Source organism: Ambystoma mexicanum, chromosome 9 (assembly GCF_040938575.1).
Source record: "Ambystoma mexicanum isolate Mex_15411 chromosome 9, UKY_AmexF1_1, whole genome shotgun sequence".
Taxonomy (NCBI): Eukaryota; Metazoa; Chordata; class Amphibia; order Caudata; family Ambystomatidae; genus Ambystoma; species Ambystoma mexicanum.
The window spans coordinates 1027994310-1028018441 of NC_090931.1; the positions used below are offsets into that span (position 1 = coordinate 1027994310).

Here is a 24132-nt window from a genome sequence, read left to right on the forward strand (position 1 = left end):
TTTGTTTTGTTGTTGTGCTGGGCCAGTTTAACACACAGGTGGATGCAAACATTTCCCTGCCCATGCATCCGAGTTCAAAGGTGCTGCCGCCAAATTTTCAAATCGTGCGAATGGCCCCACTTATAGGCCCAAGCACAGGCAATGCCTCAACACTGAGAACTACGCTTCCGTTTGGGGTGGGGGGTAATTACATCTGACCGAAACCCTCCATCCTCTCGGGTAGGAGGTTTAATCGTTGGAACTCTTTTCAGTTCTCCTGCTCGTCCGTGGATTCGCCTCCTCTGGCTGCCTATCATTTAGCAGTAGGAGTGGAAGGTATTTGCTGCAGGGCTAAGATGCGTGCAGCCTACACTGCCTGCCTGTTGTTGCCTGCACAGTGAGACTTCAGACGTGTTTAGGAGTGCCGAGTAGGTGAGTAAGATCCTATTCTGTGGTGTAGGGGGTGTTCGTTTTGGACTAATTGTGGGTGCTTTGATGTCCTTTGTAGAGTGCCCTAGGTGACTGCGTGGTGGCCCCTTTGGTCGTTCAATTCCCAGAGGTTTTATTTTCGTGGGGTATTTATGTTATTGGTGGCTGTTGCAAATGCGAACGACCCAAGGGTGTTGACTGTAGACGTTAAGGCTCCCAAAACAGGAAAAAAAACTGGGTTTGGGCGAGGAGAGAGGTCCGCAACTGACAGTCATTTCAGTTACGTTTAGTAAGTAGTTCGCAGTGGTCACCTGCGTGTGGCGGAGGAAGATAATGACTCCCATACGAATAAAAGGGTCGAACCCTACAAGTGACTGACCCCCGGGACAGCTTCTACATGAACATTCTATCACTACTGTTCTGCAAAGAACCGACTTTCGCACACACTTGGCAGACTTGCGATCAAGCCTACAACCAGTGCCTTAAGTGGCACTACAAATCGAGCCGGGGCTCATCGAGGGGGCGTGGCCTAACAGCGGGGTCTTGCTGGCCTGTTAGGCCACGCCCCCTCGACGAGCCCCAGCTCAATGGGCTACTGGCACCCCTGCCAGGGAGCCTTTTGTAGAGATTAGCACCCTCTCCCCTATGGGGGAGAGGGTGCTGATCTCAGCTTTTATTTTGTATAGGCTTGCCTGGCAGGGGTCAGTGCCTCGCCTATTCAGCCTTAATGGTGGCGCTGCCCCTCGCCAGCTGGGTAGGGGCAGCGTCACCATTAAGGCTGAAAGGGTGAGGCCACTGGAAGCAGAGGCCTTTTTCCGAAAGACTGAAACTCCCGCGAATCCGCGGGAGCTTCAGTATTTAGAAAGCAAGGCCTCTGCTTCCAGCGGCCTCACGTTTTCTCCATAATGGTGGCGCCGCCCACGGGCATCACTTGATTAAAGGGATGCCGCGTAGGTGCGGCGCCACCATTATGGTTCAAAGGCATTTTTTTCTGAAGCCTGAAGCTCTCGCACACGAGCGAGAGCTTCAGGCTGTAGAAAAAAATGCCTTTCGTGTAGCGGTCGGGGCTGCCAGGGGAGAATAGTGGGCCCCGGCAGGGCCCCGCCTCAAAACGAAATTTCGGAGCATGCCGGGGCCCAGCCCCGGCAGGCCCCGGCCCACTTAAAGCCCTGCCTACAACACTCAGCGAAACACAGTCTTGCAAAAGCAATAACACGCTTCAGGATATTAGCAAAGGCAATGTTTACGTTGGCTCGCACAGGCAGAATCGTGAAACCACCCCATGCGTCTGTACTAAATGCTGTGCACGCTTCTGAGCGTGCATACCCCCGGTGTCCCGCGGTAACCGTGATTGTTTGCAGTGGGGGGGAGCGGGGGCTCGTCCGTACACCTCGCTCTGTCCCCGTCAGCTCTCCGGACCGGCAACGCTGCTTGCCCGGCGCTCCGTGGGCAGGGTGCATAGCACTCCCCGCCCTCTGCACGGAAAAGCCAAGCCATCCTGCCTCCTTCCTCTCTGCTGCATGTGGCGGCAGCGGTCGCCAGCACCTTCACTTTCTCCGCCCGCCCGCCTCGCGCACCTGTGGGACACGGTCCAAGCTCCCCCCACTTCACGATCCCGGAGTCCTGTGGCAGGAATGCAAAGGCTGCCCCCGCCCCCGACACCTCCTCTCCGGGGCAAAGAGGAAATTTCCAGCTCCGATAATCCCGAATGGTCCGGGGTTGTAGCCGGGGTTTTGTCTGTCTAAGCTAAGGTCATCCCTGCTTTTGCCCCTGCCGCCCCACGCCAGGGATAGAGGAAAGGACTGGGCGTAATGCGAGGGCTGGGCGGCAGCGACTACCAAGTCGGGACTTGACTGCTGCAGCTTGGAGAGGCCGTGGGGAAGGCGTGCACAGCCGGCGGGCGAGAACAGGCAGCCTCTGTTTACCCTCGGCTGCCCCCACAGCATTCACTTTCTGCGTGCCCCCTCGCGGGCTCTGAAGCCAGAGCTTCGGCGTGGAAATCTAGGGCGGACCAGGCGCCATATGGCACTTCCTGCCCTCCATTTAACACAAGTGTAAACAGAGCAGACGCAGTGGCAAGTACAGCAGGAAGACTCAGGACCCGAACCGAAAGGGGAACGAGGAGGGACAATCTCACGGGGAGCTTGGGGGGCGCACACCGGCCATGGAAGATCCGCACATAGCTCCAGCAGCTGTTGCTGCAGCATCCATAAGGTAAGCACCACCCACCCCCATTCCCCGCTGCGAGATTTCAGGTAACCTTACAAGCATGGCTATGTCAGGCTTGTTAAACCCCTTGACAGTGCCTTGGTCCACAGAACTACTGCACTGACCTTGGCTTTCGGGGTCTTGCATTACTCGGTGGATTCAACGTGTAAATCCAGCGTAAGTGGCAAGGGCTTCCCTGTTGCCTCAGGCGACTGAAGGTCATTTCTTGGCGAGCCGAGAACAGATAACCTGTAGATTAAACGGGTAATTCCCACCCACGACTACAAGTACATGAAAGCTGCGTCCGTTTGGGGATGTGTGTTCACGCACAGTGTATTTAGCACAAAGACTATGTTCTCAACATTGGAAAAGTATTTGTGCATGCAAAACCTCGCACAGAAGTCATCACAGTACCATGAAAATATAGGGTACCCTTTTGCATTGCGCTCTACATTTTTTTTTAAAAGTTACAATTAATGTCCTTTTCCTAATACGCTGCGAGTTTACTGCTGCGCTCTGCCTAAGTCCCCGACTTGAAGCCGTGGGATATTTTGTAAAGAAAGTTAGCCACTCAAATGAGTCTGCGTAAGTTTAATTTCTGACAGCACTGCCCGCTAGGCTAACCGCGGCGGAAAGTGTTGTGACTGGTAGGAGTGAGTCACAAGTGTTGTGTTTTTTTTTTTTTTTTGATCGGCAGCTGTTTGCCGGTTTTACAGCAGCCGCACGTGAGGTGATCATCATTTTCTTTGAATGTGACCCTAGTGACACGTGCACAGGGGCAGAGCTCTAAAACCAAATGGATGCCTTCTGGCCCATCCCTGCTTTCCAGTGTCCTGCTGTAGCATCCGCATGATTTCGGGTTTATTGTACTTCTGTCAGAACTGAAAGAGACGATGTGTGGCACAGAGCGGGTGATGTTCCTTGGATTGTGGGTGACACTGTTGTGGAAGCATGGCGTCCGTTTTTCCCAGTCCTTGTTCTGCATCTAGTCTGCTTGGATGCCCTCTTAGCGCCGACACCCTCAGTGGGGCGGCACGGCGGCAGCCATTGTTGCTCCCCAGGCCCCCCCCCCGTTATCATACCGCATTCGTCTCTCACTCCTACCAATCTACCCTCCTCCCCCAGCAACCCACCCCCGTCCACCCAAAGGATAGGCAAAGACCAGTAGGATGAGTGGGAGGAAAAATTGCCACAGCAAACTTTATTACACATAAAGTCAGGAGTTATCTTACAGGTGTTCCGTTCACGCTCAGGATTTTCTGCGCTGAGAGCAAGCAACTATCCCCCCCCGCCCCGTCAGGTCCCTGGGGGACCAGACGCGGGCGCCCAGTCCCTTCCTCAGCAGTCCCTCTCTACCCTTTGGCCATTTCATTTCTTTACTTTGCAATTTCTTTTCATTTTACTTTGCAATTTCTTTTCATTTTATTTTGCAATTTCTTTTCATTTTCTTTCCCCAACGCTATTTCAGTGCGATTGCTATTCCGTGCTTTACTTTCCCTTACATTTCCATTTCCGCTTAGGCTCCTTCAAAAGGATGCGTCCCGGTCTCATTTTACCTTTGCTACCTTTCCCCTGGATTCCCTCTTCCCGTTTCCCCAGGTTGGCTTATTGATCCCGGTTAACTTTATCCCCCCAAACAGGTCTTCCTCCTTCCTTTTCGGACCTCCTACCAGGGAGCCCCTCTCCCCCCCCTCAAACGAGATCCCGATCCGCCCTATCTCTCCCTGCCGCCTTAGACCCATCCCCCCCGGCCCCCAGCGCGCCCTCCTGTTCTAGAGAACCCCCTCCGTCAAGCGCTACCTATCCCCCAGAGCCCAGCATCCTTCTTATCCCCATCCTCTTCCCCGGCCTATCGCTAAGGAGGGGTCCATCCCAACTAACCCCCCTGCTCCTCCTGGCCCCTACCCCCGCACTCCAAGGCCCCCCCTCCCCCAAGTTTCTTTTCGATCTCCTTAAGCTGCCAATCACAAAGGGCCCCCTTCTCTGGGGCCCCCCTTCCCCTCAGTTACCAACTTACTTGCCGGAGCCCCGTTCCCAGTGCCAAGTTTTCATTCCCCCCCCCCCCCGTTGCTGACTTCATCGTTCCTTTCCAATTTTCAGTTTCCAACGATGCACTTCACTTTCCAATTTTCAGTTTCCAACGATGCATTTCCCATTTCCCCCACCCACTTTTGGAGTTGGAAAGGTCTTCCAAGCCCCCTATCCCTCCCCATTCACGTGGGCCTCCCCTGAGTCTAATACTCCTGGGCGCCGTTCTTAATAAACTGATGGCTGTGCAGTTCCCCTTGTGGTATCCGCCAGTACTTTCTAACGGGAACACCAGGTAACATCCGCTGGGCTTGTCTGCAAGAGAAAACATCATACATCAGTACAACCTTGAAAAGGGGAGGGCGGGAGGGCAACGTAGGCGAGAGCCGGCAAGAGAGACCCAGCGACCTTTCCCAGGGTATTTAAGCCCAATGGGCGCGCGAGGTGATGACGTCACCTGCCCCTCCACCCCCCTCCAGGGGGTGCGATGCGTGGCTCACCCCCCCCCCCCCCCCCATGGATCCTCGAGCCACCATGCCTCGTGAGGCAGTCGGCACTAAGGGGGGCCCCCGCCGAGGGGCCCTCCTTCGTCGGGTGCGGGAGCCCGTCGTAGCGCCGACACCCTCAGTGGGGCGGCACGGCGGCAGCCATTGTTGCTCCCCAGGCCCCCCCCCCCGTTATCATACCGCATTCGTCTCTCACTCCTACCAATCTACCCTCCTCCCCCAGCAACCCACCCCCGTCCACCCAAAGGATAGGCAAAGACCAGTAGGATGAGTGGGAGGAAAAATTGCCACAGCAAACTTTATTACACATAAAGTCAGGAGTTATCTTACAGGTGTTCCGTTCACGCTCAGGATTTTCTGCGCTGAGAGCAAGCAACTATTCCCCCCCGCCCCGTCAGGTCCCTGGGGGACCAGACGCGGGCGCCCAGTCCCTTCCTCAGCAGTCCCTCTCTACCCTTTGGCCATTTCATTTCTTTACTTTGCAATTTCTTTTCATTTTACTTTGCAATTTCTTTTCATTTTATTTTGCAATTTCTTTTCATTTTCTTTCCCCAACGCTATTTCAGTGCGATTGCTATTCCGTGCTTTACTTTCCCTTACATTTCCATTTCCGCTTAGGCTCCTTCAAAAGGATGCGTCCCGGTCTCATTTTACCTTTGCTACCTTTCCCCTGGATTCCCTCTTCCCGTTTCCCCAGGTTGGCTTATTGATCCCGGTTAACTTTATCCCCCCAAACAGGTCTTCCTCCTTCCTTTTCGGACCTCCTACCAGGGAGCCCCTCTCCCCCCCCTCAAACGAGATCCCGATCCGCCCTATCTCTCCCTGCCGCCTTAGACCCATCCCCCCCGGCCCCCAGCGCGCCCTCCTGTTCTAGAGAACCCCCTCCGTCAAGCGCTACCTATCCCCCAGAGCCCAGCATCCTTCTTATCCCCATCCTCTTCCCCGGCCTATCGCTAAGGAGGGGTCCATCCCAACTAACCCCCCTGCTCCTCCTGGCCCCTACCCCCGCACTCCAAGGCCCCCCCCTCCCCCAAGTTTCTTTTCGATCTCCTTAAGCTGCCAATCACAAAGGGCCCCCTTCTCTGGGGCCCCCCTTCCCCTCAGTTACCAACTTACTTGCCGGAGCCCCGTTCCCAGTGCCAAGTTTTCATTCCCCCCCCCCCCCGTTGCTGACTTCATCGTTCCTTTCCAATTTTCAGTTTCCAACGATGCACTTCACTTTCCAAATTTCAGTTTCCAACGATGCATTTCCCATTTCCCCCACCCACTTTTGGAGTTGGAAAGGTCTTCCAAGCCCCCTATCCCTCCCCATTCACGTGGGCCTCCCCTGAGTCTAATACTCCTGGGCGCCGTTCTTAATAAACTGATGGCTGTGCAGTTCCCCTTGTGGTATCCGCCAGTACTTTCTAACGGGAACACCAGGTAACATCCGCTGGGCTTGTCTGCCAGAGACACAGTCGCTGCGACCGGTGTCACCGCCACGACTCACAGTGGGCCACCGGCCGCAGTGAGTTCCCCCTCATGCACCTGGTCGCCTTAGCTCAGGAATCCCCAGTTAAACTATCAATGCGCCTTCTAACCCTTTCACTCCGTCCTCAACAGGCACACAGGCCCTCCGGCTGACAACCGGTGGCGTGATGACTTGCGTTGCAGCCTTCCCCCGCTGGAGCTCCTCCTGGCTGTTTGCAGCTTACATGGGCTCCCCTGCAGGAGGGCCAGCTGACCTGGCAGCGGCGTGCCGAAAGAGGTCTTCCCTTGACCGTTCTGTTCCATAACTGGGGCCCCCCTCGTCCCATTTGGGAGGGGGACGTTTTGGGCCCCGAAGGCTTCCTTCTTTAGCGAAACCCACCTCAGCACTCCCCCGCCCACCCCCCACCGCTGTTCAATTGCAACCCATCCCCTGCAGAGCATCCTTTAGGTTGTACACCATCACCCTTACCCCCACTTCTGATAAGTGAACTTTGTCCTCCCCGAAGCAACCCGGAGTTTTCAGGCTAATCAAGGCATGCTTGACCCATTGAAAGCCCCTGCTGATTAAGAATTTTCCCATTTTGACATTCAGTTTTCGCCTTGATTCCTCAATGCCACCCTGGGAATGCGCCCCCCTCCACGTTTGCCTGGGTATGATCTCTGACCATGCCACTATTGTGTCCCGGAAACTGTTCCCAATTTGGGTGAGCCCTGCCCTCATCCCCTCCAATAGCCCCCTTCTCCCCCTGGCCCCCAGGTCGTTGCCCCCCAGGTGTATCACTATTATGTCCGGGAGGCCATAGCGCCTTCTGCAATCGTCTAGCACCCCCCACAATTCGTCCCATCTCATCCCTCCTCTGGATACCCAGTGCATTTGCGTCCGCGCGAAACCCATGTGCATATCATTGTATTCCTTTTCCACACCCCTGGCTGCCCGTGCCACAAATGAGTGGCCGATGACCCATACCGACTTGCAACCTGTGGAGAGAGAATGATGCGGGTTGGTGAATTGTTGCGTCCTTGCCCCGCCCCATGCTGCGCAGCCCCCCCCCCTTTCCCCCTTCTCCTGCTAACCTACATGCTTTCCGGTCTTATGTAGAGTTTGTACTTGTCTGATTGCCACCTACCAATCCTTTTTATGCTCGCCTCCCCCAGTCCTTCCTGAAATGCTGTGGTGGCCGCCCCTATACGGAAAGAGTGAGGCGTGTAACGCCCGGTGATGCCCCCAATGCCTGCCAGAGCCAAAGCCATTACTTTCCTGAATTGGAATTGGGTGAGGGGGGAGCCCTCCTCGTGTAGGAACAAGTAACCAGGGCCCCCTTTGCGGGCCCTCAAGAATGCACCCATGGACATGACAGGGCAATGTTCCTCTACCCCCAAACCGCCCAACACCAGGTTTCTTCCCACGCCCCGCTGGTCCTTTTTCGAGCTCCTTATCCTCACCCTCAGTTCTCCCTCCAAGATGCTTATATCGCTCCTCAGCAAAGCTTTGAATTCCCGATCCTGCTTAGAGCGGGCGATCAATTCGCTGGGGCGTAGGGCACCGAAAAAGGCTAAAGTGAAGCAAGCTCTGAAGAGAGTAATCTCGTACTGGGAGTAGCATATTAAGTTGACCCGGGAGAGCATCAGCTTCAACAGCTCGAAATGGATAGGGCGTCTATCGTCCCTGTTGGGGGTTTTCTCCCTGTCCCATCCTCTCAAAGCCGCCCTGACTAGGAAGCCCTTGGTTGGGTCGCTGCCGCCCCCCAACTGACTATGGAAGGCGATAGCGGATAAGTGCCCTGAGAGCCAAGATTTTGACTTGTGGTTCCTCCTGGCCCATAATACAAATTTTTGAACCTTTTCCTCCCCGCGGCCGTTGTCCCCATCCCCCGTGATCCTCAAAAATGTCTCAAAACCCCTGTTGTATCTCTCCTTTGACCCCCCTGAAAGTGCCCTGGCTGCTAGTGCCCTCATACCCGTTTCCAGGTCACTAGGCTCCACCACTCGCTGTTGAACGGTAGCATGTCCTTGTCCGCCCCTGGATGTGCTTTCCGGAATCGACCCATCTGTGAACGAGAAAGTGCATCCGCAGCAATGTTAAGGACACCAGGGATGTGGCGCGGCCCCAACTCTGAGTTAATCCTCAGACCAGTGCTCACCAGGTGGCGCAGCAGGCTCAGGGTGGCTGGGCAGTGGGCCACCTGTGTATTTATGCCCACCACCACCGCCATGTTGTCTGACCATATAGTTAAGCGCTTGTTGGCTAGTTCCCCTGGCCAGAGGTGCAGGGCCACTATAATAGGAAATAATTCCAGTACGTTGATGTTTCTGCACCAACCCTTCTTGCTCCAAGCGCTTGGCCAATCCGCCCTGCACCATTGGGCCCCCAGAATCACCCCAAACCCATGTCTGCCGCTTGCGTCCGTGAATAGCTGAAGCTCATTGCATGAAACCCAGGGAGACCTCCATAAGCGCACCCCATTAAAGTCCCTTAAGAAACCCTTCCACATGCGTAAATCATCCTTTATCCCTGCGCCCAGACGAATCCTGTGCCAACCTTTTGAGCCCTGACCTGCCGCTGCTGATAGCCGCCTGGCGAACACCCGCCCTGCCGGGATAACCCTTCCTGCAAAATTCAATCTACCAATCAGGGACTGTATATCCCTCAAAGAGACCTTATGACTGCTCAACACTGTGTCTATGTGGTTAATGCATTCTACTACCTTCGCCCGAGGCAGCCTGCATAACCCCTTCCTGGTGTCGATCTCTATGCCCAGGTAGGTCAGGCGGGTGCAGGGGCCTTCTGTCTTTCCTGGGGCCAAAGGCACCCCCAATTCTGTGGCCAAACCGATGAAACTATTTAATAATGAGCTGCAAATGTCTGTCCCCCGATCCCCAATGAACGAGAAGTCATCCAAATAATGTGTCTTGACCCCCCTGCTCTCCAACGTGTGTACTGCCCATTCCAGGAATGTACTGAATGTTTCGAAGTAAGCACATGATATGCTGCATCCCATCGGCATGCATTTGTCCACATAGATACCACCCTCGAACTGGAACCCCAGCAGGTGAAAACTATCTGGGTGGACTGGGAGCAGTCTGAATGCCGCCTCAATGTCCACTTTGGCAAGCAGAGCACCTCTCCCCAACCTTCTGGCCCCTTCCACCGCTTGGTCAAAGGACGCATAAGACACTGCGCATACCTTGTCATCCAGCCAGTCGTTCACCGAGTTGCCCTTGGGGTGCGATAGGTTGTGTATTAAGCGGTATTTGCCTTGCTCTTTCTTGGGAACCACCCCCAGGGGTGACACTATGAGGTTGTCCAATGGGGGGAGCGCGTACGGGCCTGCCACCCTACCCAAGCCTAGCTCTTTCCTTATCTTCCCCCGCACCACCTCAGGGTTAGCCCTGACTGACTTTGAGTTTTCCGCTGAGCGTGGCATCAGTGGCCCTTCATAAGGGATTGCAAAACCCCCAGTGAAACCTTTCAATAAAATGTTCCTCTCCCTTTCGGCGGGGTATCGGGCTAACCAGGGCAGGAGTTTAGGTAGTACAATGGGTGATGGCCCTTTTTGGGCGAGGTCCTTGTCCCTTCCGGCCATGTAACCCTTCGCCCCCCTTATGGTGATCCCACCCCCCAATAACGGGTTCCTCCCCTGACCTCTAGCCCTTAGTGTGTGGCCGCCACCCCATGGCATGCCCCTCCCTTGACATTTATTACCATAGTGCCGAGGACCCCGTGCGCCGATGATTGGGTAATCGTTGTGCCCCCGCAAGTCAGATGAAGCACGAGCTGGGTTACCTTAAAAGAGATACATTTTATTAGCGTGCAAGATGGCATTACAGGTTAATCACTTGCAGTCTTGAGGCTGCTCAATTATTTACATGTTGGGTCCCCTTCCTTCTTTGTGAGGCCAAGTATTCGTGCCATGCCCCAGTGACCTGCAAAATTTTGCGGCGTGTGCCGAGCTGCCACAAGATGAACACTCATGCCTAAAACGGCAGTTGGGCAACCAATTGCAATGCCCTTCGTTAAAGTTTCTGCATGGGTGAGGGGAGCGCGACGACACCTGTGTGCCCGCCCCCCCTCTTCCTCCTCTGAAATTCCCTGGCTGTGGGTTCAGCATCCCCCTCCCCCCACCCTGCCCTGCGGCGAACTCTGCCTGTGGCAGTTCCTTACGCTCAGACCTTGGTGTGGATGGAGAAGCCTGCTGGGCTGGGCGCGTGATATCAAAAGCTTGCCCTGCAATGTTGGGACCCCTTGTAATAAAACTGTCTGCTGAAACCGGCCTTGGATCCAACCAGTCCTCCACCAATTTGTGCTCCCATTTTAGCTTGGGGTCAATCTCCATTCTTTTCCTAAACCTCTGGTCCCTCAAAAGCCAAACTGTGCCTCCCCACTTCCTGTGTTCCTCAATCACGCACTGGCTATAATTGTACAGCGCAGGTCCTTGCTCAGGCTTAAATCGTACTATGATTTGCGCCAGGATTCTGAAACCGGCCACCCAATTTTGCAGATTCTCCTCTGGCCTCACCCTCTTCCTTGCCTTCACCACTTCTCTGTTCCCACTAGCCTGCAGAGTGTCGTAACCTTTGGTTTCGTGTTCTAATAGTGAAAAGGTGTCTATGAACCTTCCATTAGCAATCTCCTTCTGCACACTGTCCGGTATGTGCCAACATAGGTAATTGCTTTCCGTTATTGCCGGGAGCCCTTCAGCTGCTCCACCGGGAATGGGGGTGAGCTCTACTGGGTGTTCGGACTTAGCTGTTCCCACCGGCCTTATCCCTTCGCCCCGCTCAGCCCCTAAGCCAACTTTTCTTGCAGTGGTTTTTTCCCCTGCTGCCCAAACCTTGCTAATACCTGTCGCCCCATTTTCCTTGGTTGCCTCCTTACCCTGAGCCAAGGCATTCCCCCCCCCGCAATACCTCCATTATGATGTCCATTTTAGCCCCCCAGTCCAACTCACCCTCCAAGGCGCGGCCCCTTGCCAGGGGAGCCCCCAACCGCCTGCTTTGCCCAGCATCGTCCTGAGCCTCGCCAATAGGGCCAGTGAGCCCTGCTCTGTGGAGGCGATCCCCCGCTGGTGATGTTGAAGCCTCCCTGTCTCTTCCTTCCGCCACTAAAGCAGACAGTGCGGCCAAATCTTCCTCCAGCTCCTTCTTGGTCTTTCTGCCCCTGGGGCACCCACTCACTTTGGCTTGTCTCTTGCGGGAGCTTATTGACTCGCCCAACCCTGATGATGACTGTGAGTCGGAGCTGTTGTTAGGAGATGGGGAAATGCTTGCTTGGGTGGTAATCGTTTCGCCCGACGGCTGGGGGCCACCCATCTTGATCATCGCCGCTTCCCACCCAATGGACCTTGCAAGCACTGAGAATGTAGCCCAAGCCTCGGCGTTCATGGTCTGTCCCTGTGCTGGTGAAAGGGCTGTCTCCACCTCGACTGTCCCTTCGTCTAGTTGCGTGTCCGCGATTATCTCCATGTCCGGGCCGCCTTGCGATTGGAACATGCCGACCTGTAAAAATATAAAGCTGACACATCGGGCCGAAAAGACGAGAAATTAATGCCCACCCTACCCCGCCGTTCCCGTGGCTGATGCCGTTGCTTGTCGTGAACGCTATGCGGCTTCATTACCTTTGGATCCACGACCGACCCTTTTGTCCGTGCTGCCTGGTTACGTAACCCTCCTCGGCCCTGAGTCCTGTGGGGTGGGGGAAATTTGAATGAGCCATGGGAAAGACACTGTGACATTGCCCCATAGAGATACTGCCCTGCTAACCAACATTTGAACAACGTGCCCGCCTCTCCTTTGCACGGGAAGGGAGAAGACTTACTGGTTTTGGGGCTGCCGGCCCCCGTCTTTCTGAAACATCGGACCAGTAAATTGTCCCCATTCGGGCACTCTTAGCCAGACCCCATGGGACGAGACAATCAGAGATTCGCTTATCCCACATAAATAATTGCGCAGCTTTGCCTTTAAAATAACCGTCCCTTCGTCCCCGATGGCCCTCCAAAACCCCGTTCAACCGCACCCACCAACGGTAACCCGTGTATAGGCGTGTTATCAATGGCATCATCCCTCGCGTAAGTAAGTAATTTGCTCTACCACCATTGCGGTCCGCCTCCTTTAGTGCCCCCCCTCCCTCTAGGCCAGACTCTCTACCATCGGCCACTCCCCCTTCCTGGCCACCCCCTGTAGATGCGTGCGGAATCTGCCCCACCTAGCGACACCCGCCCTTTGCCCCCCTTCACTCGCCCGCCCGAGCACCCCTCTCCTACCAGAGAGAGAGGGGGATCTGGCTTGCGCGCCCTACCCTCACTGCCTCCTAGCCCGCTTAGGCCGTTCCTTACCAGCCTAGCATTGAACCAGTTGCATTCTGGCTGCCTTAACATGTCCCCCATATCCCCATCTGGAAAACTTTAAATATTGTGAGTGTAAGTTGCCCTTTTTCTAATTCCGTCTCTACCGGCCCCAAAGCAGCTCTCCCATAGCCCTGATTTCTCCAACCCCCCCTCGGACTTCCCCAACCCTGCCCAACCAAGCATTATCTTGCGCCCCCCCGTCCATCGTCGCCCAGCTTGCCCATTCTTATTTGGACTTAAGCAACTGCCCTATTATCTCAGCACGTTTGTTTACCACCCGTGGCGGCAACCAAATGCCTTCTATGGCGCCCACCCGGAAGGAAAAATTCCCCGTCACCCGTGCCGTTATTGCCAAGAGGCATTGCAACCGCTTTATCGCCCTTACTCCACCTCTTCATCTCGTGTCCCAACAATGGCCATGCAAATTATCCACATCCTTTTCCTCATACCTTCCCGAGATGCATTTGCACGGTTGTTAGATACTTGGCTTTATGGCCTCCGAACCTCGTATCCCTTACGCTATCCCACCAACCCCTTTCTGGAGATCCCCCAGCGTACCCCCCCCCCCAAATCATGACAAAGTGGGCCACATATGACCTTTATGCTGTAGCCACTTCAAGCGAACATTGCCTTATAAACACAACAAACGCATGTAGCGGCGGCCATGCCGACACACCCCATATACATAGACGGTGTCCGCGCTCGGGGGAATAAACAAACAAACGCATGGCGCGGCGGCCATGATGACACACCCCCAGGCTGTAAGCCATTTTTAGCGAACCTTGCCTCATAACCAAAACAAACGCATGGCGCTGAGGCTATGCCGACACACCCCATATACATAAACGTTTTTGGCGCTCGGGGAATCCCGCCCGCAATGCATTTTTCTTCATTGACCTTGAAAGATTTTTTTTTTTTTTTTTTTTTTTTTGGACCCCACCGCGAGTCTCTGCCTGACTGTAGATGAGAGTGCGCTATTCGCTGTGCCACCTGGCCAGCTTGGCTCGAGCCAAACTTTCCCGCGCCTTGGCTCTCGGGCCACACCCACATTCTCGCAAGATAGCGGCCCTACGCGGCTGCAAGATGCTTCAAATGAACACTGCCTCGTAATACAAACCAACAAACGCATGGCGCGGCGGCCATCAATACATACTCCATAAATATAAACGGTGTTCGCGCCCGGGGGGATTCGCCAACAATGCACCTTTCTTTATCGACCCAAATAAAATACTTATTTTTGGCCCCGCCGGGATTCGAACCTGCGCTAGCAGGTTCTGCCTGACTGTGGATGCGAGTGCTCTATTCGCTGTGCCACCTGGCCAGCTTGGCTCGAGGCAAACTTTCCCGCGCCTTGGCTCTCGGGCCACACCCACATTATCGCAAGATAGAGGCCCTACGCGGCTGCAAGATGCTTCAAATGAACACTGCATCGTAATACAAAACAAACGCATGGCGCGGCGGCCATCAATACATACATTCAATAAATATAACGGTGTTCGCGCGGGGGGGGGGGGCGGTGGGATTCGCCAACAATGCATCTTTCTTTATCGACCAAAATAAAATACTTTTTCAGCCGGGATTCGAACCTGTGCTAGCAGGTTCTGCCTGACCGTGGATGCGAGTGCTCTATTCGCTGTGCCACTTGACCAGCTTGGCTAAAGGCAAAATCCCAGCGTCTTATCTTTCGGGCCACAACAATGAGCCCATACAACCGCTACAAGAAAATTTTCAACGAGCATTGCATTCTAAACCAAAACAAGCGCGTGGCACGGCGGTCATGCCAGAGTTTTATACATGAATGACCATTCCCCACGAGAGCCGGTTGCCGTCACATTGTTCACCGAAAGGCACCCGTAAACCATATTATTGACGAAAGAATAAAGGGCAGTCGTATTGGAACATTCTGATATGCTGATAGCTCCCATGAACCCACCGCCTCTTGTACTGTAGACAGAAGCTCCACCATTCCCCCAACGCATTACCTGCCCACTACTTTCGTAGCTGGCCCTCACGGCCACCACGGAAAAGCATAGAACAAACCAACATATCTGGGGTAGTTCCCTTGCACGAGTCGGGTTTTTTGCCTTGGCTCAGCCCATGCAATTATTTCTGCGCCTAACTCAACGAGGCCACCTAGAAAGCGATGCCCACCCCAATGCATCAACCCCCAAAACCCTACCCCAATTGCACATTTCTAAACATTTCCCAGTATCCGGTCACCTTGACCTTGAACCCCCCCTCCTTTGGCCCCAACGTGGAGCGCCATGACATTAACTCAATTCCAAACCACCGCGCGGCCCCGCATCCATAATCCCCATAAACAATCCGATTAAAATATCCAACGAAAGTGTCCTTTAAAATTAGCCTTCCAAGGGCGTCCAACCATGCAGCCCAAAACCCAATCGGAAAAGAAAATGCAGCCTTGCCGCCGTATCTGCCACATACAAATTCGCATTGGAATACCCCACAAGCATTAAACTGCCGATTATTACCTAAAAATCGTACCTGGCCGTAAAAGAGTGATAGAAACTGTCCCAACCACCCCAACGCCTGCCCCCTTTATGTCCCGTAAGCGCGCCAAGTTGTCCCCCTTACCCGCTGCCATCTCGGTGCCGTGGCCCAAATCGACAACCTCCGACCCCTTCATTAACAACTCTGCTTCGAGCAGTGTAACTACCATTTCCCATACATAGTCTGGCCCCTTAGCTGCTCCGCCACCCCCCAAAACCGGCGCATTTAAGACCATTGATGTGCGGTGACTGGGTTACTACAGACTTAGCCCGTCGCATCGTAAACCCCTTACTTAAACGCATCGCCCTTGCATTGCAGCCCCCCCTACCATCCTTTGACCCGACGCATAGCCCGCCCTACATTGCCACTTCGCACGATACAACCCTTATCCCAAGTACGCTGCCGCCCGCAGTAAACCATTCCCGAGTCGACCCTTACCAGAATTCGAATGCGCTTCCCAACAGCTAGCACGAACCGTCTTCCGGAACAAGGATTCTCCGGCCGCACGAACACTGGAAACTCCGCAGGCTTGCAGCGCAGCAGCAGCAATGTTGGGCAACGTAGGCGAGAGCCGGCAAGAGAGACCCAGCGACCTTTCCCAGGGTATTTAAGCCCAATGGGCGCGCGAGGTGATGACGTCACCTGCCCCTCCACCCCCCTCCAGGGGGTGCGATGCGTGGCTCACCCCCCCCTCCCCCATGGATCCTCGAGCCACCATGCCTCGTGAGGCAGTCGGCACTAAGGGGGGCCCCCGCCGAGGGGCCCTCCTTCGTCGGGTGCGGGATCCCGTCGTTCCCTCTGTTCCTTCTGTCTTCTGTTACCTTATACTTTCAGGTTTTACTGGGTCATAGTGGAATACGATAATTTAAAGAGGCTGCTTGAGCGCAGTAGAATGTTATATGCGGTAGAATCGTTTTCACAGTTTTACATATTTGTTACGGCTATTGGCATGAAGCTGGTCCCCATGGGTACTATGGACACCAGCAACCTGGAGGCCCAGTGCCTCAGGGGCTTGCCAGGGAACACCCTGTCTTAAGTGGGGGCAGGGCCATACCCTGACCATGCAGACCCTTGCCACCTTACTGGCACGAGGGCCCCACGGCATCATGTCCTGCAGGCTCCTGCTCATAGGGTGTGGGCCTGCAGGCCTAAATGAGAAACGGACTCAGTCATTCCTCTTTGGGAGTCTGCAGCCATTCTCCTGCATGTGCTTGCAGGGGCTCCTTTTATTTGCTTGGACCGACAGGGAAGTACACATGGGAGGGCTACGCACATCACTGCCCATCTTAAATGGGGAATACACTTGGGTGGGTCACACTCTACAGTAATGATTTCAAGTCTTCATGGAAATTGTCATTATATACACTTAAAAAGAGAGAGCTGAACATGTTCTTGTTATATTGTTACAGAGCTGGGCAACAGTTTTGTCATAGAACTCCCATGTTCTCTAGAGACAGCATGGTTAGCTGTGAGGGATCATGGGAGTTGTGGGCCAAAACATCAGTAGGTGACAGGCTGGCTGCCCTTTCAAGACCATAACTTATGCCCTCCCCCCTTAAGGGAAAACTGTCATGTTAGGTGCTCGGATTGCAATCTGAGACTGAGCTCACTGTCCTTCAGACCCTCTTCACCTGCCGCATGCTTCAGCATCAGCACCACCCGCAATAAGGTTCATCACACCCCTATGCCAAACATCTGGCATTGTCATTCTCAGGGAGTTAACACATCTGGAGGTATTTTGTTTGCTTTGTTTTTAGAGCGGATTACCTTCACACAGAGGGGCGCCTGACGTATATTTTATAATTGGGCGTATATGTGTATTTCAATAATGTTGAGGACTATGGCTGAGAGATTTCACGACCCTCAAACCCCCATAGCTGCCAGAACTGCCTGTAAAACCTATGGGGTTTTAGTCAATATCTTTTCAAATATGCCCTTTAAAATGCGCAAGGACATACCTCTTCACTATTTAAAATTTGTTTAGAGTAAACAAAACGACAGATACCGTATGTCCAGACTTGGTTCAATCACAAAGATCATCTGCGCAGTGACCTAGAGGAAAACTTGAAACCCTCTATCATTTCTTTTAAATTACACCAGTGATTTAAGAAAGCAAACCTGAAGCAGCAACTGGACAACTGAAGGTTACCATTGTGAACGGGATTTCTGCTGCCTGCCTGCCGCGGAGAACCCTCTCTTAGCATGTCCTGACTCAGGGATGAGGTGCATTCATGTCATCGCATGTATTCAAAAGCGAAGCTCCTCCTGGAGACGCTAACCCCGGAGGTACAGCAGTTTGGGCATGGCATCTGTAAATCAGTAGCAGTAGAGACTCCTACCAAGACACCAGCTACAGCTTTTTTCTTTCCAGTACAAGGCTGCAATATGCAATCAGTCAGCCAACAAACTTTCATTCGGCGTTGCGCCTTCAAAACATGTTACAGCCATGACATAAACAAGAAGTAAAAAGTAATTATTACAGAGATCACGAACAATTACAAACAATTCACATATAAAAACCGTGAGGAGAGCCCTGCTTGCAGCCTCATTTGGACGAATATCAAGTCAGGTTGATTCTATGATTAATTCCTTAATATGCAAATAATGACACGAGAGGGAGCCTTGCTCACAACCTCAGGGACAGTTATTGTGGCCAAAGTACTTAATTGGGACTTGGGTTTAGTGATTCCTTTCCTTAGTAACCAGGTCCTATGGATAAAGCATGCAGACCCGGACGCCACAAATGGATCTGTGCTATGCCTCAGAAACACCATTGCTGCTTCTGTATCGCTAATACCAGCCGTCCCTATAGGTGGTTTCAAATACATACGCCTCAGGGGCTCCGATTTGCCACATAACAGCATAAAGTGGCATATAGTCTCTTTTGCCATCACACACATCGGGCACTGATCTCCATTTGTTTTGTTCCATGATTGTGTAAAGGTGGCCACTTGGAGGATGCCTATTTTTACACATAAATATAGGGACCTTCATATGCTGGCCAAATATAATCCAAATAGGGCTTAGTACCGGGTTGGCTGAGCGCAAGTTAGGCCGGGTCTCGGACTCTTTGGGCCTTCACTAAATAGGCTTACTCCACTAGCATGTGCCACGCTTAGATGGAATTCTTAACTTTAGTCTGCATCGCATCTAGATAGAATATGAATGTTGGCTTGCGCCACACTCGGATGGACTTATATGGAATGCTTAGCTTTAGCCTGCGTCACACCTAGATAGGATTGTGAATGTTAGCATGCGCCACAATTGGGTGGAATGCTTAACTTTAGCCTGCGTCACACCTAGATAGGATTGTGAATGTTCGCATATGCCACACTTGGATGGAATCGTGATCACTAGCCTGCCTCACATCTAGATAGGATATTGAAGATTAGCAAGTGCCACACTCAGATGGAATAGTGACTCATAGCAAGCATCACACCTAGACATAATTGCAAGGACAGCAATGCCAATTAACTGATTCACTAACAATTTCACCCCTCTGCATACACCTCTCAAACTCTAACCAAACACAACCATCCACACAAACTTCACTACACTGCAACAACAAAACAAACCACACATAGACTTGCACAACAGCACACGACGACTACTGACTGTCAAGCACCCCAATCCCAGCCAACGGACCCCCCGGGCTGAGGCTGCCAACAGCACATCACTGCTGTCTTGCACTTTTTCAGCTTATTCCCACTAACTCACCCCCTCTCTTTTTCAGAGCCGCCAGAGTGCCAGGGGACCACTCCGGTGGTGATAGTGCGCGGTACAAATATTGTTTAACATTAACATTAGATGACTTATTAGTTGCACCCATATTGTGCAAAAATGTCTGGTGATCTTGGGACAATCTTGGAATTGTTTGTGGGGTAAGCCCTCTGGCCAATGCTCAGTAGGCCCTCTACCAAGTCCCAGGACCATAGGTAGATCTGTATATAGTCCCAGTGGGAGTTCGGAATACCACCCCTGTAGCAAGCTGTTATATCACCATGGACGACTGACAAAAATCCCTTTGTGTGCCAGATCCAGTATAAACATGTATTCATAGGAGCTGGGGACTAGTCGGGGTACATTGATCCTTACAACAGAGGGACGATTGTCCCTACCCGAGTTGTTTGCCCCAGCTCTATTTGTTATGGGTGGAAGGGGCTTTCTTAGAGCTATTAGATTTGGGCCTGTCGAGGGAGGAGCCACCTTATGCAGCGGATATCTGTTGGTGTTATCAAAATTCCTTTGACCCCCTGGCAAATTGCAAGGCCCCTCCCCTAATCGGGGGCCAGTTTCCCTACTGGGCAGTTTACTCACACGGACAGCCTGTTGCTTTTTGGGCTGCCCCTTTGAGTCTCCAATAACCCCCCCCCCAGCCTCAAAGATACAACCCATCTTGGGATCCTTTGTTTTTCCCATTTCAGCCAATTCAAGTTTGATTTCCCCACTCAGGTCTATCAGTAGTTTTTCCATTTTGGCAACTGATGTCTCTTTCATAACCGCTTCAGTTTCGAAGTTTAAACTACTTGGCCTATGTGTCTTGTTACATGTTTCCACGGCGCGAGGGAACTCAGTCTGGGTGCCCACTGAACACTGCTTAGGCTCTATCAACAGGTTCCTGTCAGTGGCGACCACCTTCCGTTTCCATTTTAGGTGGATCCTTTCTTTCCCCTTTACCTCCTGTTTACGATCTGAATCCCTTTTTACTCCTTTGTTTTTCGCAAAGATTTTTGCAGGGGGGAATTCACAGAAAGGGGGTCTAAGTTAAAGAGAGGCTCAAAGCAGTTTGCTAATGGAATTGCTGTTAAGGTCTGCAGGTTTCCCCCAGGTCCCTCCTTGCCCTTTCCGAAGTGAGCTTTGGGGCTCACATCCAAGGGGGTATCTGCTTGGCCAGGGGGCCCATCATTTGCATTGGGGCCAACCTCACTTGGGTCAGGGGTCTCATTATATATTTCAATGATGTCCGCCCCCTCTACTCCCATAATTATGATGTTACTTTTGATGGGGAAAGAATATTGTTTTGCCCCCTACTTGCCTTGGCAGATATGAGACTGGGGGCTAACGGATCCTTATTAGCCGCCTGCTGCCTTGTTAGTCCTACAGGTTTCAATTGTGGCGTTGGGTCTATTTCACAGAATTCTGTCAGATCTGTGCAGTACTGCCTGAAAACGCAGTTCAAGCTCACAGTATTGGCGATCAGTTTAGGGGCCTGCAGAACTTGGATCTCCCCTACCTCCTTGATATTTGCTTTCTCCTTTCTTTTTACACTTTCGGCAACATCAATATCTTAATGTCTGCAAGAAACCCTTGATCTCAGAAATCAAATGATTAACATCATTAATTGGTTGCAACATTTTTGAGATTTAGTTTCTAGTTGCACCCTGAGGATAAGACGCCTCTACCTTCCTCTTGACCAGTCTGTCGTGGGTTTATACAGTTTGGGGTTGGTCAGGGGTGGTTTGTGCAACTATGCAAAACTATGACAGATTTATATGAAACTGTGCAGAGGCAGTGCAACGGTTATGCAAGACTGTACAAGGCTAAAAATAGCTATTACTAAGGGTAGCTGTATAAGACTTCCAGAGCTGTGCAAAACTGTGCAAAGGCTGTACAAAGCTATACAAAAGTGTTATTAAAAATAGCTGTTAAAACGTCACAGGCGCAATACAAGAATTCATGTGAACGGGCACTGACAAAAAACTATCGGGCAGCTCAAGGTAAGAGAAATTGTGTTAAATTGATCAGATAGGAATAAGGCAAATGTGCATGAAACAATAGACTACAATGATATGCACTTGGACACTTACCCTATAAACCATTAACAAAACAACGTTTAAAATGTAGTATAATATAAAACAATATTGCAACAAAGGCTCGCTAGGGAGCCAGCTAAATATGAATAAACACTTAATGAGATGATTGTTCGCAGCCAGAAGGAAAAAAGGGAGGAGTAGCATGAACAACTCCGTGGGGATCCCGCTAAGGGGCCCTTAGCATCTGTGAGCGACTGCATTTGTAGGCGGGGCTCCAAATCATCAAAGTCTCTATGTTTCCACACCTGGCAACCGTACAACCAGGGCAACCAAGGATCCAAGGAGGGCGTGGGCCAAGGATCGGTCAAACTGGACTCAGGAGCGAGGAACGCCCAAGTGGCTCGAGGGTCACCCCGAGCCAACACTCCCCCCTGCCCCTGATTTCCCCCCCCTTCCTGCACTCGGACCAGGCTAAGACCAGGTTCCACCGGCCTGTTCTCCACTCCCCTTTACGTTTTGTGCCCAGGTAATTCCCTTAACACCGGGTAACAAGGTATCGCCCCCACAAAATCTAACCTCCTTTCTCTCCCACATATAGTACTTCTGGCGGCTGGGCTGGGGGCAACCGGATATATCGCCCACACCAAGTATGACCTCCGTGCGCTTCTCACATTAATGCTGTAATTTGGCAGAGTATTTTAGGGTACCAAGAGGACTTACAAACTGTGTGAAGTGTTACTTCCCCTCCACAACCACTTTAGTTCACAGGGCCTTGCCAGCTTCAGCTCCCCCACTGGTGCTATGATCTCTTGGTTTCAGTTGTTCTGATATTCATCCGGAGTGGGGGTTCACCGCTTTCCACCCTGAGTGCAAACACCTGTGGCGCCAACACCGTGCCCTTTCTCGCCTCTGGCTTTCTCCACTCCGGGGTGCGAGGAAGTGTTTTTAAGGTCGGGGCATGGCCAATCAATGGAGGGCAGAGAAATCCTCCAGCTCCTGTAGTGCCAACACTGTGCCCCTTTTCTTGCTGCGGGCTTTCACCGTCCATGGTGCGAAAAAGTGTTTTAAGGTTGGCGGGCATGGCCAACCAATGAAGGGCAAAGAAATCCCCCAGCTCCTGCAGCTCCAACACCGCGCCCTTCTTTTCACTTTAGAAAGTACCTGGAAAAACAAGGCTCTGTCAGGAAGTGCATGTAAAGTGCAGCATGGACCATCCATTTCCATTGACTCTTGTTGCTGACGGCTGTCGCGGTGTGAGTATTTCTTCACCATGGCTGGGTGTCCCTATGGGAGGATCTTTCCTGCGGGGTAGCAGGGATTTGTCGGTGCTTTGTCTCCTACACTTTTACAGTCCGGCCTGAGTGTATTCAATGCCTCAGCAGTGTTCAGGCTTCGTGCTCTGTCCACTACGCCTGGCTGTCAAGGTCATTTTCTTTCTCCGGTTGTTGAAGTAGCTTAGTTTACCTGCTTTTATTATGCTCAATTTCGTACCTCGTGACTGTGCATCTGTCATGTTTAATGTTTTTGGGAGGGCGAGGGATGGTGGTTGGTAAAATTGCTGGTGGTTTTGGGGTGTGGTGGAGCATAGAGACGCCATGACTTTTCGTTTGCTCCATGCAGTGTGAGTGTGCAATCGGTGGTGATTGGGGATTTGCTACTAACTATAGTTCTCTAGCGATTCACCGTTGACCTATTCTTCCCTGAGAGTGAGCTGTTTTGTTCATGGTTGAAATAACTGCGTGCATGGATGTTATAACCCCCCCCCCCCCAGGGCGTGTACAGACACTGTCAATGGCAGCATGCTTGGTGTAAATCCCAGTAACACAATGTATCATAGCTGCTTCTCTGTTCCTGTAGGGTTTCTTAGAGGCTTCTCTGTGGGTTTTTTAGGATTCTCACTTGCAAGGCATGTGCAAAGTCTGAGCTAGATTATACCAATGCAGGGAAAAGCCAGGCTTTTCTGAATTTAAAATTGTTTTGAGCGGGTCGGCATGGAGATCAAGAGTCAAGCTGCTAGACAAGTGAAATGCGTTGCAGCAAGACACATTATACGATAGGTTAATTTGGCATAATGAAGAAAGGCTGACGCGTTAGTTTATCATGCATTGTAGTAATTGCAGAAATAAAAATGCAGTTATCTAACTGAGCAATTCCCAAAAAGGGAGGTCACTGTCTGAATCTTTGTAAAACTGCGTGGCATCCAAAATTCAGTGCTGCAGAGCCACTGTGTGGTGAAACGTCAGTGCATCATACACTCTGACACAATGCTAAAGATATTTTTGTCAATTTTAGGAGTAACTGCTGAACCCATATGCATGCATAATTATTTGCCGACCCCATACCCTCACCAGGAATAATTTGGCTCACACATTGTTGTCAAGTGTTGGCAATAAAAGGCCGTAGGTTTTTATTGTACAGATATGGTTATGGAGATAACAATAATCACATATCATCCTAGTAACATACTTTTGGGCACCGGGTCTTGGGGTTACCCCCTCTGGCCCGTGCCGCCACTGGTTGGCAGGTTGGCGGCTGACCACGTTCCCCCGAAAGTATCTCCTAGTGGCAACCCCTGGAGGATAGAGTTGCTGTGATTTCTCTAAAATGTTCCATGCCCTGGTTTGATAAATGGGTGCCGTCTTTGTGAAAAAGGTCCGGGTCACCCATTGTAATGGGCGGGTGCTTTATGAAGCCCAGTCCTCTTGCTGTACAGAATTTCTCTAGCCCCCTGTTGTTTTATTCTAGAAATGTCTATCGATTTGTAGCAGTTGGCCCCTTGCCATTTCTTTCTGGGTAGGATGGCCGAGAAATATATTTCTGTTCCCCTCCAATTATGTGAAATGCCTGCTAGGGAGGAGCACATGTCCTCGAATACATGTCTCCTTCCAATGGATACCAGGTCAT

The 24132-nt window shown here is 52.1% G+C and overlaps 1 protein-coding gene across 5 annotated transcripts in view; it reads left to right on the forward strand.

Moving 5' to 3' along the window:
- Positions 1–345: 345 nt before the first annotated feature.
- Positions 346–24132, forward strand: part of COBLL1 (cordon-bleu WH2 repeat protein like 1) — a 777739-nt gene continuing 753952 nt past the window's right edge. The window contains exon 1 of one of the 5 annotated variants that reach the window (XM_069616309.1): positions 346–411. Coding sequence is in view for 4 of the 5 variants with exons in the window: in XM_069616308.1 (XP_069472409.1) it covers positions 2573–2622 (50 nt within the window). In the remaining variant the exon portion in view is untranslated. Of the gene's footprint in view, positions 412–1847; positions 2623–24132 lie in introns of those variants that run through there. The other 4 variants (XM_069616308.1, XM_069616306.1, XM_069616305.1 and 1 more) reach the window with 4 other exon arrangements.